Genomic DNA, 15,093 nt, shown 5'->3' with positions numbered 1-15,093 from the left:
TAATTATATTCTAAATATATATTATATGATTATAATGACTGATATTGGTTTTTATATACCTCATTTGTAAGGTTTTTTTTTTTTTTTTAACCATTTGGGAGTTTTCTTACAAGATTTGGCAAGATAGTACAGGCTGTGGATGAACAGGTTTTTTTGACTCACATACACGGATCAAGTAGGAAAAATAAAAGGAGAGGGTGGAGGTTAGCTTACAAAAAACCAAACCAAAACAAAACAAAAACACAGTGTGATGCGCCCTTTCGGACACTGAGTAATGATGCTAGCATGCTGCCTTTCCACTTCTGCCATGAATTCAAGAGTGCCAGTCCCACGGACTCAGGGACATGGAAGAGAAAATGTGAAATGGCCACGAATTCAGACTATCCACACCAACATCGACGCACAGTACAAAACTGAGCCAGTCAACTTGTAATGAGGATGATGTCTGTAGAAAACTGAGAAGAATGAGAAATAGGTCCAAAATTCTTGCTTATTTCTTTTTTTCTTATTTTATATTTTTCAGTGTTCCAAAATTCATTGTTTATGTTTAGCTTATTTCTTAAGAATTCCTGAAAATAGAAAAAGATAAGAAGGAAAGGTTCCAGCAGTAAACCAACCTAAGAAGGAACCAAAGTACTTTATCACATGAGTATGTATTATAAGAAGAAAGACTTCTCTTTAATAATTCCTTCTAGAAATGTATTTGAAATTTAAAGAAGCATGACGACTGATATTTGAAAAAAGATAAGACAATGTACGCTATTTAAAAAAAATTAATTTCTGAGGGATAGATAACGTAGAGTATATAATGATTATTGGTCTGGAAAAGAAAAAAGTGTTCTACTTACTGGATAGAAATCACATGGATCGTCTTACCAGCTAGCTTGACTGAAAGTGGTTTTTCCCTCCTGATCATATTTCAATGGGCAGGGCCATTAGGGTGTGTTTGAAGAGTCAGGAATGAAAATACTAATCCCATCCCCTCTCTCCAGTGTTTACTGCAAAGCATATAGAGAGGCACCATGGGCATCATTATCAGGACTTGGGTGAAATCAGCACAGCACAGTTATGCAAATCATGTGCGAAACTGACACTGCTTGTGTATTATCAGTGTAATCCACCTCTATGGAGCACCTCCAGGAAGGAAAGGAGGGGTGGGGGGTGGGGAAAGTTCACACTTGGGAGATCACCCAGAAAGTGGGCCAGATGCCAGGTCTACAATCAGGTGAAAACAGTTCCTTCTCATGGGAAGTCTGCAGGACAAATTATACTACACTTAATGCATCATCACGATTATGTACGAGCTACAATAGATTCAATTTCTGAACCAGCATAATTTAATCCAATATGTCCATCATTATCCTGGGCCATGGATTAGTATTTTTAAAATGGGTCTCTGACAAATCTGAGAGAAAAGTCATGATAATCCGGCTTCAAAATAATGTCAATATGAAAATAACTAATAATGATAATCTTTTAGGCAAGTACCTAATTTTCAGACATTTTTTATTCTTCACTCATTTCACAAGTTGTTAATATCCAAAAGTCTATCACTTGTATGTAATATAAGCTAAAGGTACTTATTTACATGCTTTTTTCTGGTAGTCACCTCAAAAAATGAAGCAATACTAAAGCAAACATTTAAGGATTGGGGGGGAAAACCTATGAAAAAGACAAAGAGTAGAAGGCAAAAGGAAACACAAGAGGAAAAGATTATTTGATGAAACAAGATGGAGAGTAATCACAAAGGCTATATACACTTTAGAATCCCTTCTAGTTTATGGAATTCCTGACCAGTCAGCAATAAAAGGAAATGATGTGGCTGTGGTAGTGAATCCCGTAGCAAGACATGACAATATATTTGAAAGCATTTCATTCTTATGATGAATTAACAGACTGTCCCATGTGAGAAGACTTAAAACTAGAGCATTTGACATTAAGTTGTTTCTTTAATAAAACGGTGAAAGGTTAGCTCTATCTCACTCTAAGCCAGATACTACTTCTGAGCTTTAAGAATCTGAAGATGAGGAGTGCTCTCTTCTTGTCAGTTTCTCTGAGAGGATGTAGTTTAAACTTTAAAAATGCCTGTTAGTTGATTGAATATTCTACTAAAGGCGAATGTTCAAATATATTCAAAAACAGGCGAAGTCATAATATTTTATAGTTTCTGATAACAGTTAAAAGCATAACTGAATAAAACATAAACTAGTGTTAAAAATAATAGAAATATGTAAATGAGTTTGTGGCAGTACAGTATTTAACTGATAATGTTTTTAAAAAAATCAATACTGGAAACTAATACAAGTATTCAATACTTCTGAGCTATTTTTATGGAAAAAAACTGGGATTATAGGATCTTTAAAAATAAAAAGGCAGTCCTTGTATTGTAAAATTAAAAAATGTAGAGCGAGGCAGAAGTTATTGTTTTAACAGTAGATATTTATATGGTACATCTGGTCCAGTTGTTTCTTATAAGACAATATAGTTTTAAACTGACAAATATAAAGCACAAACTTCTTGGGCTAAAAATTGTCAAACACTGAATAGGTTACAAAGTAATATTGTAAAAATCAACATTCCTAAGGTGTTTGGAAATAAGCTAGATATTTGTGCAGAATAACATAAGCTTATTGACCCTACATAAAAAGATGAAGACTTCATGACACTAGAAGTTTCCTCAAACAGCTCTAACTCCAGGGTTATGTGATATACCTGCATATAGACAGATATATGTACAGATATGTATGATACAAATATATCACATAAACTAATTTTACAAATCATTTATTTTTAGATGATATATCCCAATAGAGAATTATATAATAAGTACTGGTTTAACTGAAAGCTAAGGTTTTCCTTGGACTATTATAGGTAAGTTTTATTGAAACCCCAAAGGAATTACTTTTTAAAAGTGAGAAGAAAAAAAAAAAAAAGCAATTTTGGGGCCCTTGGGTGGTTTAGTAGCTTAAGTGGCTGCCTCAGGATTTTGGCGGGTCATGATCCCAGGGTCCTGGGATCAAGTCTTGCATTGGGCTTTGTGCTCAGTGGGGAGTCTGCTTGAGGATTTTTTCTCTATCTCTCCCTTTGCCCTCCCCTCCATAAATAAATCTTTTTTTTTTTTAATTTTTTTTAATTTATTTATTTATTAGAGAGAGAGAGCGAGCACAGGCAGGCAGATAGGCAGGCAGAGGCAGAGGGAGAAGCAGGCTCCCCGCCGAGCAAGGAGCCCGATGTGGGACTCGATCCCAGGACGCTGAGATCATGACCTGAGCCGAAGGCAGCTGCTTAACCAACTGAGCCACCCAGGCGTCCCCATAAATAAATCTTTTAAAAAAATAAGTTCCTACACTTACCTGCTTACTCAAAGATATTTTATTTAAATACTTAAACAATATTTCAGTGTTACAACAAGCAAGCATCTTTGAAAATATGAGTGTTAAGAAATTTATTTTTTAGAATATAAGAGACAATTAATTTCTTTAAGACATTAGCATTTTTCATTTTCATATTTTTAAAAGATTCCAGTTTTAAGCAATAAGTAATTTTTATAATAATCTGGATCCAGGGCAATTCCATGGATATCTGAATTTTAGATATGGCATAAAAATATTTGAGACTATGAAAGAGATATTCTTACCTTTTCCTCCTTGCAATTTACACATAACCATTTATAATGCATATATACTATATAAATTTCCATATATTAAAAATAATCTTCTATTCTGTTTTAAATATTTAATTTGGTCACATCATCATAGTATGTGAGACATATACTTGAAATGCTAATTAGGAAAAAATATGCAATTCTAGTTCCTCTTAGATTAAAAAAAAATAACAAGTATGCTAAGTATTATTTTGATTAATAGGGGTCCAAGACTTAATTGAAACACTATTTCCCCAGTGTATTGGGTATAATAAAGACAATTAAAAGGAGCAATATATAACATATGAAGCACACTAATCAAATTTCTAAGAATGAAAGGACTATAATTACTTGTTAAACTAAAAATCTAAAAGATAAAACTAATAAAAATTTTTGTAGAAGGAGTACTGATTCACTGATTCATCATTAAAAACTCACGTTTTAAATGTCATATGTTATAAATTTATATATAGCAAATCAGATAATTTGTGTGGTAAATCTTAAGATTAATTGGTGGAGGTATTTTTTTTTTTTTAAGATTTTATTTATTTATTTGACAGACAGAGATCACAAGCAGGCAGAGAGGCAGAGAGAGAGAGAAGGGAAGCAGGCTCCCTGCTGAGCAGAGAGCCCCATGTGGGCTCCATCCCAGGACCCTGAGATCATGACCTGAGCCAAAGGCAGAGGCTTTCACCCACTGAGCCACCCAGATGCCCCTAATTGGTGGAGTTTTAAATATAAACCAGTACCTTTTGTTTTCTTATATCCTTACATAATGTATACAAGAGTATAGATTATTTTCTCACTGGACCAAAAAATTTGACTGTGATCTTCAGCTGATACATTGTTGATACATTCCAATTCTTTATTTCTCTCCCCTTCACATTCCTTCCCACTCCCTCTTAGAATGTCATTTAAATTTCACATGTAAAAAGATGTTTTTCCCCCCCTTTCTCAGCCAGTCATTTTGTTTTGAGTGTTACAAAAAACAAAAGTAGAAGGACGGTTGCAATTGCTAGATATGTTTAAACTTAGCCAACATATTGCAATAAAATAAACACTGAAGACTGTCATACAAACAAAACTTAGATTCTATCATTTCACCTTTTTCTTTCTTTGTGAATGGACACTATTTCAGAAATAGGATACATCACTACTATAACCAAAGTAAGAAATGTTATGATTTCTTCTGTTATTATTTCAAGAAGTAGGGAATAAAATATGGGAGTTACTGACAAAAATTATCTACTACTGAAAAAAGACTATTATATTAATCCGATATGTTTTCACAAATAATAAACTTAAACTATTCAAAAATTATTGTAAGAAAACAAACGTTTCCATGGCAAATACTGCTAAATACTACTGAAGTATAATTATTCTTTAAGGGGTTCTGATTTGTTATTGTAAAACTGGACATCCTTCTAATTAAAAAAAATTATCAATGTCTGTAATAAAAACTTAAAGCACGCAATCAAATCAAGTAACCAGGGTTTTATAAACTTAAATCCATTTTCTATGCCAATGTAAAAAGTATTATTCAGGTACTAATTAGCAAAGGTGAGGGAGGGAAAAATTCAACATTGTTTTATACTTTTTCGGTGTTCAGCACAACAGATGGGGCTTTGTAAAAAGTACTTTTAAATGGGAATGTGTTTTAAGTAAACTTCTGCATCTCTGAAGCTAAAAGTACAAAACCAGAAACTGTCCTTATCAAGGCTATCTCTTAAATATAGGTTAGCAGACAGTTGTAGGGACGTAATAGTGGTACTGTGAAGATCATCTGAAAAACTTAAGACCTATTCCATTTTTTGAAAATCTATTTTAAAGTTAAAACAAACCACAGCAAACTATAAGACAAAAAAAGTGGGGTGTGGGGACTACTCTTTTACTCTTTAAGATTTGGTTGTAGTGAACAATCAGTAGCCAAGTCCAGGGAAAAAAGACAATACATTGTATTTAGCATCATATAATACTGGGGGTTTGGGGAGACTTAAAGATCAAATTAAGTGACTTGTCAAAGTAATATAACTAATTTGCACTGAGCCCATTCCAAACTCAAATGTTTTGACTTCTTCTAAATAGTACTTTGTTCTTTATCATTTTGAGTTAATTTAATCAAGTTTTATAGAAAAAAAAACATATGGGGCTGTATCATTTATCCCATAACATACAGGTTTTGGAGTTTGACTGTCTTGGTGTGAATCTAGGCTCTGCAAGTGCGACCTCTCTAAGCCTCCGTCTTTTCACCTTTAAAATAAATATAGTAACAGCAAAAAGCTTTCTCGACTGACGGCCTCTTCCCGAAACACTGAATTCCTGGAGCTTGTAGGCCCCTCTTTTCATGTCGCACATAAACACTTCCGAGTGGTTGAATTACAGAGTCACTAAGAGTCAGTTACAATTCTAGCCAAGCCTATTTATGCCAGCTGTACCACCTGTTATAATTAGGTAAATTATTTAAATATCCATATTTCAAGGAAGTAAGTACAAAAAGAAAATTGTTTCTAAAAACTAATTTTGTTACTTTGGAAAGATTCAATAAAGGTGAGTTGATTTTAAAAAATGCTAAAGAATTAGAGGTGGGCAAAGATAGTCATAAAAATTAGTGCAAAATCTTAAAAATTTAATAGAAGTCTGATTGCATCACAAGGGTCTAAGTTCTTAAAGACACTGAAAATGGAATTAGAGATGATGCACTATGTTTTTACATTTGAAAAATATAAACATAAGAACTTTTGTCAAAAGAATTTCTCATGTTGCTAGACTTACTGCTGTTAATTAATAAAATACCTAGCTTTGCTCATGTCAGATAAAAGGGCTTTAATTAAAGAAATAATCCTTGGGAAGTGCTTGCTGCAGTGCCTTATGTCTAAGGAAGGTTCAAGAAATGCCAGATATTATCTGTAAATAACCTAACTATTGGGACTATACAATCAAAACCAAGACACTACCTGGTGTCCTCTAAAATAGGCAAGCAGAGTTCCAAATAGGAAATTTCACCTTGTATGGGATCATACACGGGGTGGGGAGTGGGGGGGGGTGGAGGAAGGGTTAGCATTTATTGAATGTATTTTTCTAAATTTTTTTTTTCACTTAACACATAGGTGTATATCAATGCCAAGCTCTTTGTTACCAACCTAGTAGAGGAATAATTTCAAATCTAAAATATGGGAAGCAAAGATGCAATATTAATACTATACAGCACCATAACAAACTAAAACAATGGATAGTCGTTACCCAAAGTGGGGGAGAGGAAGGAGGAAGCAAAATACTTTGTACTGACAATATCCGTAAAACAGAAATTAATGTTAAAATCATTACATTAGCCTTAATACCCTATACTAGTAATTTTAAGCACTAGTTCCTAAATTTTAGTCTATCTGTGGCATATTCTGTGTCACCTTTATAGCCATTTGCATCCTTCTTTGCTCCTGCAGAAAGCTAATTTCTGTTGGCTTTATCAGTAGGCTCTTTTGTCCTCTGGCTTCTTGTTAGCCTTAGTGCATGTGAGGAATCAGCAAGAGACTAGGGGGTGGAAAGACTGAGGTCAAGGTGTTTATTCTTCAGCCACAGGTTAGCAGGGGCACATTCCTCATCAAAGCTTAGTGTTTAAGACCCATCTCCTACCTCTTCTAATTCTAGTGATCTCTTGATCCCCTCCAGACATCGGGTGTCTAACGGTTTCTTGCTATTGCTAGCCTTGTAATGCTTCAACCATCCTTCGTTGGTTTCCTTTATGCCTCACTATTCTCTTGTAAATATTACCATGACAGTCTCCAAATTTTTCCCACTGACTGTTTCATTGCTTCTGTCAGGGCCTTGGTTGATAGTTACTGGTAGCAGGAGTGGCCCAAGGCCTCAGAGAGTCAAAATGGCATTCTGGCACTGAGTTGCTCAATATGAAGAGAACGAGATGGCTTTCTTACTGGGGAGTTAATGGAATACTACTAATTCTAGGTATTTACTGGCAATATGATTACCCAAATTATCACTGCTGGTAGCATGTAGCCTTGCTGAAGCGACAGTGGTGGTGTGTAGAGTGAAGACTGTAGTATGATATGGCTAACTCTGATGACCCTAAGGATTGCACAAAGGAGGAAGGACAGTTTGAAGGTCTTGAATGCTCACTTCATGTCAAAGCAGAAGTTGGAATGTCAAAGTCCTCTGTCAGCTTTAAAAGAGTCCTTATTTACCTAAGCCTCAGGGCAAATGAGGCTAAAAACCAACTCCAGAATCTGATTTGAAGGGTTATAGAGTTGCCACACTAAATAAAATGGGCCGTACCAATACAACCTGGTCATGGCACTGGATTAGTGAAACATGGAATGGTACTATCTGATCAAATACCAAGGAGCAGAATGTTGAACCTGCAAACACTTCCAAACCGCCCTTGCTGGAAGACACAGTCCTCACTCCCCACCTTTCCATCTAAGGAAACTAATGTTCCATAAATCAGCATTCCCATAAAATAGGAAGACTTTCGATTGTTTCAGCTGAGGCAAGAACCCAATCAGAAAATGGCAATTCTTTTCAGGACTCATTCCTATTAACTCTCATTGTCCCTAGGCTCATAATAAGTTAGATTCTAATATAACCAAAATCAAGGCCTGATCCAGGAGGTGACAGCCCTATACACGGAAAGAATCACAAAACGGCCAATTGTACCAGCAGGAGTCCAGTTAGCACGTAAGGGAACGAATCGATTTTAAGTGTTTTACAACAAGAAGATGAAACAAAATACTAGATTGGGCCAAATTTTTATCAATATATATGCATTCACCAGATTTGGGATTTAATATATTGCCTTGAGCAAGTGGGAGTGACTGACTAATTGAATCCTTGATTCAATGATGGCTTATTAGTAAAAAGTTGAAATGCCAGGGTTTCCTGGCATAGCAAAGAAGAAAAGGAACAAAAGCTCAAATAAGTAAGAATAATGGAAAGGATCTATTATGAATCACCCCGTTCAGTCTGCCACTTATATACTTCTAGAAGGGCCTGTGGGAAACTCCCTTCACCAAAGAATTACACTGGTCATGAAAGAAGCCACATGCTTGAAAAGCTTTATGGTAATTGTCTTCTCTAGGCTGGAGAGAACAATGATAGATGCTGCAAACAGATCTGGCCTCCTTGATTTAAATGTATATGTGATCTCAGAGTGGCAGAGGCTCTATGGTAGGAAATGGAAATACCAGATCCTACCACAGATTATTAGTCTATTAGATTAGCTCTGAGTTGACATTAATCTCTGGAACCCAAAATGCCATTGTAGTTGACCAGCTCAAAGTGGGGGTATATGGAGGTCAAGGTATATATGTAGGCTTTACCCAAGTCCATCTTACAGTATTTGGGGAATAAATAAACTTAGTAATGGATAGAATCCTTATGTTGGTTCCCTGACCTACAGCTATCATGGAAAGCCAAGAACTGTGCTTGTCCAATACAAGTATGAATCAGACACATAATTCTACATTTTCTAGTGGCCACATTTTAAAAAGGTGGAATTAATTTTAATAGCTTTCATTTAATAAGAAAATATCATTTCAACACATAGCACTAGCCATAGGAGGCTAGTCGCTACCAGATTGGAGATCACAGACCTAGACTTAAAGATAGTAAACTAAAACTGAAAGATGTTGGCATGGGGATTCCTACTACATACCCATTTATACTGTTGATGAGGTTAATGCAAGCTAGATGGTTCTGTGGATGCATGCAGTCTTAATCACATCAAAATGCCAACTACAGATGCAGTTCTAGCTGTAATACCGTTACTGGTACATATTAACATATAACATAGCCCCTGATACCAGGTATGGAGATACTGACTTAACAATTTCTTTGGAAAATAATTCCTTATCAACAGATAATCTGAAGCACTTTGCCTTCACATTGCAGGGAGAGCATACTTTTATTATCTTAGCTTAAGGCTAGGTCAACTCTTCTGTTATAATACAGTCCAAAGAAATCTAGTTCATCTTGACAGCCCACAGAACATTGAGTTGGAACATCACATTCACGGTACTGACTGGACATGGTGAGCAGGAAGTAGTAAATACCTGAGATGCCTCCATAAGATATATGCCAGAGGACAGGAGATAACTGCCACAGAAAGTTCAGAGAAGCATAGTATTAGGGTTATGTTATGGATTTGGTGGTCTAGACATGTTGAATTAGGTCCTCTATGATAAATGAAAATGGGTGCACTTTGCAAGTTTCACCATGAAGGAGGCATGGTTTGTATGCTGCTCTGATGTATGTGCTAGGTACCCAAGGGAAGAGTCTTTATACCAGGGACTAGAGGACTGGAACTGTCATATTGGACTACCCCCTGGCTATTTGGGGCATCTCAAGCTGCTAAACTAAGAGGGAGAGAAGTGGGCTATTGGTTGGTAACTTTTCTAGACTACCAAGATGATTCTGGGTTGTTATGTTTGGAACTCAGGTACCTCTTTAAAAAAATGTTCCCAATAATCCTGGTTACTGAAAAATTGCAGTAATGCAAGAAAAACAGGATAGTCAAGTCCTCAGAATTTGTAAAAATTAATGTTTGGGTCACTCATCAGATAAAGAATCCTGTTCAGCCCAGGTGTTAAAAACGAGGGTAAGAGTAAGGGAAAGATGGAACTGGTAGCAGAAGAAAGCTATAATAACCAATTTGGGCTTTCTGAACAATTAGAGGGCACGGAATTTAGCAGCTATATTTTATGTTGTATCTATTACAAAAAGCATTGGCAATGGCAAATATTTTAGATTACAGTTAGACTGAATTCATATCACCTGTTGATGCAGTAGGTGGATGACAGCTTCCTCTCTCTCACTGCTCTGTTAAACTCTCTTTAATTAGCCAGTTTGAGTATACTATCTATTTATATATCTACATAATCATGACTTTGTATAACAAATTGCAAAATAATAGCATGATTGCAGTTACAGGATCCATGTCTTTATTTTTTTTGAACCTCAAAGTAGCAGTGATTTATTTACAAAATATGCAATTTCACAGAAACAGCTTCACTTTATACACACAAACTTCATAATTACACAGAACCATGTAAGTGTTGTCAAGTGTCTGGCCTGGTGAAGCCCAATGGGAGTGGCCTGCTTTTGGAGTAACATCTTTCTCATTCCTCACTTCATTAGCCACCAACCAGGAACCTCTAGATGACTCGTGACTAATTTGCAAAAAAAGATGCTGATTGCAACTACCCAGAGTTCAGTAGAAACAAAAACCAAGGTGTCTTCTTAGACACCACCCACAGGGATGGATGTGTTAAAAGAACAAAAAGGAAATCAAGACAACACAAATTGAGGTATTGAAAGCCTTCCAGAGGTTGAGCTTTGAAGGTTTTGAACCTTCTAAGGGCAATATAGCAATCCCAGGTAAAGTAGCATGTGTACATTATATCATGATATTAAAAGCAACACAATTTTGCAAAAAATGAAATAGATGTTTAAAGTTATATTTTTTCCTCAACTTCATGTAATAGATAATGTTCATGAAAATTGATGTTTTACACCATCTGTGGTCAATTCAATAACGCTTTAATAAGCCAGAGTACATGGCTAGGTGAAGGAATTAACTGTCATGTCTTAAAAATATCCTTCAACAAAGAATAATTTTTATAATAAAGATGTAATTTTCATAGCATAAGTTAAAATAAAATATAAAATGTCATAGTTGGAAATAAGGGAATTACTTTGAATCAAAGAGGAAAGTAACTATATATACTTAAAATATTTTGTTTTTATGTTTGCATTCATTTTATTTTTCTATAACTGCTCCAAATTTACAAGTTAATGCCTAAAATAGTTTTACACATTTCACATTCACATTAAAAACCAAGTAAAGCCTTAAGGATTAATACAGAAAATGTAAAAAAAGGTAATACAAGCATTACCTCACAATCCATAGCACTCTCTAATACAATTTGTCAATGTAGATGAAAATATCACTTCCATCAAATCTTCATATTAAAATTAAAATTTAATATGTCATTATGGACAGAAGGAGGATATAAAACTGGCTTGAGAGTATTCTATATTAATTTTCCACCTTTAACTTCTTGGTTATGGCAATTCATGCTAAAAGTCAAATGAGATTCATTCAGATTTCTAATCATTCTTTGTCTTTTATGTACTACATCCTAGCATTTTAAAAATATCACACTTACTCTAGATTTTTTAATCATGATTTATGAAGCAAAGAAAAGTTTCAGAGAAAATCCAACGACTACATTTTGAGAGTTAAAGAAACAAGGCGTGTTTAAGGGAAATATAAAATACTCTAACAGCCAATTTTCTAATAAGCATAATATTTTCAAGCTTAAAAATAGCAATGTTTGTTTTCCCACTGAGGTCCCAGCCTGGACACTCTATCTGTTGAAAAGTACCATAGCTTTCATCTCCTCTATGGTAATATCAGCAGGTAACTATGGTATTTTACTCGATTTTCCATTATCCAGGATTAACCATAATTATTGAATTAATAATTATAAAATTAAAAATCATACAGAATCTATAGAACAGTTGTTTCCTTACTTCAATAGCTTGAAATAAAAGCTTCTTCAGTTGATGGTGCTATTTTCTGCCAAGTCTGTAAGTCTAAAAAAAGGAAGGGCCATATGCATCTTGCAAGATTTATCAGTTATTCAATGTACACAAATAAAAATATTGTTGAGCTCATTCCTAGCTATGTACCAAAGCTGTAAGTTATTCTGTATTACTCTATAACACTTTCCTGAATTCTTATATTTTAGCTTCCTTCTCAAAGAGTCAGTGACACTTACCAGAGTGGGTCCTGAGGTGTCCTGTGAGGGCGTCCCTTCTTCTACAGGCATAGCTACAAAAAGGACATTTGAACGGCTTCTCTCCAGAGTGTAACTTTATGTGTCTCAAAAGGTTGCCCTTTTGAGTAAAAGAGGCTCCACACTGGTTACAGTGGAAGGGACGTTCACCTGCCGAAAGGAAAAGAAGTGGGAACAATCGAGTGGGTTATGTGTAAGGGACTGATCGGCTGTACGCTACTAACTGGCGGCGGTTCTCTGTGCTGAGAGTCTTCTCCCTCCTCAGACTTCTGAACCTTTTTCTTCCTAAAATTTGTAAATACTGAAGGCTTAAACTTTAGGTCAAGCACAGTTTCCTCTCCTCATACAATTTTACCGGATTCCTGTTACTGGCTCAAAAGAAATAGTAATTGCATTGACCACTGTTTGAACAACTAAGTGCCATCACTTCACTGACTTTACTGGTTGCTTTACATAGAATATTTAAAACCTTATAATGATATTACTAATTAGGCATCTATAATTTCAATTTGCAAATGAAGAACTTAAAGTTCAAGTATCAAAGTATCTGATTATAGTTACGGAGCTAATAAATACTCAAATTGATAGGAATCTTGCTCCGTTGGACTACAAAATCTTGCGCTATTGAACCATGCTATATCTCTTTTAATATTACAGAAATTTTGAATTTGAGTTGAATTTTGAATCTTTAGTATAACTCTCTGATTTAGCCTATGATTTTGTCCCTGGGGGCCAGGTTACAATGTTCATTATCACAAAATCTCCCAAAATTAGTCCAGGCCCAGGTCTCTCCATTCTCCTAGTCACTAACAGTGAAAGCTTTGGCAAAATTCCCTGACATAAACAGGAAAAGTCCAAAGAAAATTATTCATCCAGATATTTCCTGTATATTCTTTTTGTTGTGAAAATAATTTGAGAGAAACATTTTCCCTTTTTCCTCCCATTACTGGATACTACTATAAAACTGTTAAGCCAGAATTATCAGTTTAGTCTATTGTCATCAACTGGCTGTCACCAAGGTCACTGAACATAAAAATATATAGTTGGGGAAGCAGTAAAATTAGCATTTAGGGTCAAACCACGAAGAAAATACTATTATTTTAAGTTTGCTGATCTCTAAAGATATTCATGAACTAAGTTATAAATTAATATATACATAGTATAAAATAGTAAAGTTCAAAGTTTAGAACGGATATAAAATTTTAAAAAAATGATCTTTTGGTTTAACTGGACTATTTCTGTACTTGAGGTCAGATGAAGATTATAATTTTCATACTTAAAAATTTATACTGAATTCTCATGTTTTATATCTTTAACTGAAACATTTGAAAATAGTGAATAATGAAACCTCATTATTTTGGGGGAGGCCTTTAATTAATGCAAACTCAATGATTCCTTCTATTAAAGGAAGCTAGGAGTCATAAAGAAGATAAATTGGCCATTTTCTTGCAGTTGCCACTGCACATTCTATTATATAGATTTGTTATAAAACCTAAAGAAATTAAAAAATGGATAAATCAGGTGTATCTCAAATTCTGTACTATTTTCTCATTTTGGAACTTTATGAGATACATAACCAAAAAATTGTAATCTATATGTTCATGTAGGAAGGGTAAAAGTTTTTCTTACAAAATCTGGAGATCTGAATTACATTTACAAAAAGGCCTTGTACTAAGTGTATCATGAAAAAAATTATTTTAAAGTCACCTTAAATTTTATCTTATTTCATTTGTTTGATTCATTTGATGAAATTGGCAAATTAAATCAACACTAAATACAGCTTAAAAGAGAAATACTTTACTGAGAAGCCTCTTATATGAAGTCTTACAAAGTAATCAAAGTTTGAAAATAAATCTAAATTTGGTAAATCTTTACACACATATGCACACACAAACACACACACATAACAATTTGTTGGCTTTTTCTTTCAATGAAATAGCAGTCTACAGCTCTTTAAAACCAGAAATTTCTACTTCCCACCCCTGCCATGGAATTACTAATAAAAAAGAAGAATGCACTTTCTTCATGAGAATTTTTATACCATAGGAAAATAGCAAATGCAAATTATACTTTCCCCTCCAAATACTTGATTTTACTTTTGAAATCTGTCTTGGCCTTCCAGGCAAGTAATAAATTAGTATGCAATAACTTTAAAATGAATTAAATCAGTTTGGTGAACAAAAAACATTTGAAATCATGTTTGCCTTCAGAAAAAACTCCTGTAACATGCTAACTTAGATTTTCATTAAGCCTCCTACAATTGAAATATTTTAAAATTCTTAATTTAGAGTACTGAATTTGTCATTCCAAGTAATGCTAATCAAAAAAGAAAAAATAACAAGGATAACTCTCTTTAAAAAGAATTTTGAAATTCACCTAATTGAGTTTATGAAACCAATGGCAGGGTAATTTTATTTTTACATTAAAAAATATTCCAGATATCTTCAAATATGTTTTATCAGAATTGCATCTGAATTTATATGATCATCCTTAAAGGGGCAGGAGAAATGAAAAGGGGTCTAGGTATATTAGGAAATACTGTCTGTTGCTGAGTGTGTCTTAGTGTGGAGTCTTTTGCTAACTATATTCCCATGGCCCTGAGAAATAAAGAAAGGCATGATGAAGGTTTACAAACCCTGT

The 15,093-nt window shown here is 34.4% G+C and overlaps 1 protein-coding gene across 1 annotated transcript in view; it reads right to left on the bottom strand.

Annotated features, from left to right (window-relative positions):
* The window catches only part of IKZF2 (IKAROS family zinc finger 2), a 144,580-nt gene that overhangs the window by 29,622 nt on the left and 99,865 nt on the right, over positions 1-15,093 (bottom strand). The window contains exon 5 of the mRNA XM_080799527.1: positions 12,436-12,603. Within this exon, the coding sequence (XP_080655653.1) occupies positions 12,436-12,603 (168 nt within the window). The remainder of the gene's footprint in view (positions 1-12,435; positions 12,604-15,093) is intronic.

The sequence above is a fragment of the Martes martes genome (assembly GCF_963455335.1).
Source record: "Martes martes genome assembly, chromosome: 3".
Classification (NCBI taxonomy): Eukaryota; Metazoa; Chordata; class Mammalia; order Carnivora; family Mustelidae; genus Martes; species Martes martes.
The sequence above is the reverse complement of the archived record's forward strand: the minus strand, read 5'-3'. Positions and strand labels throughout refer to the sequence as shown.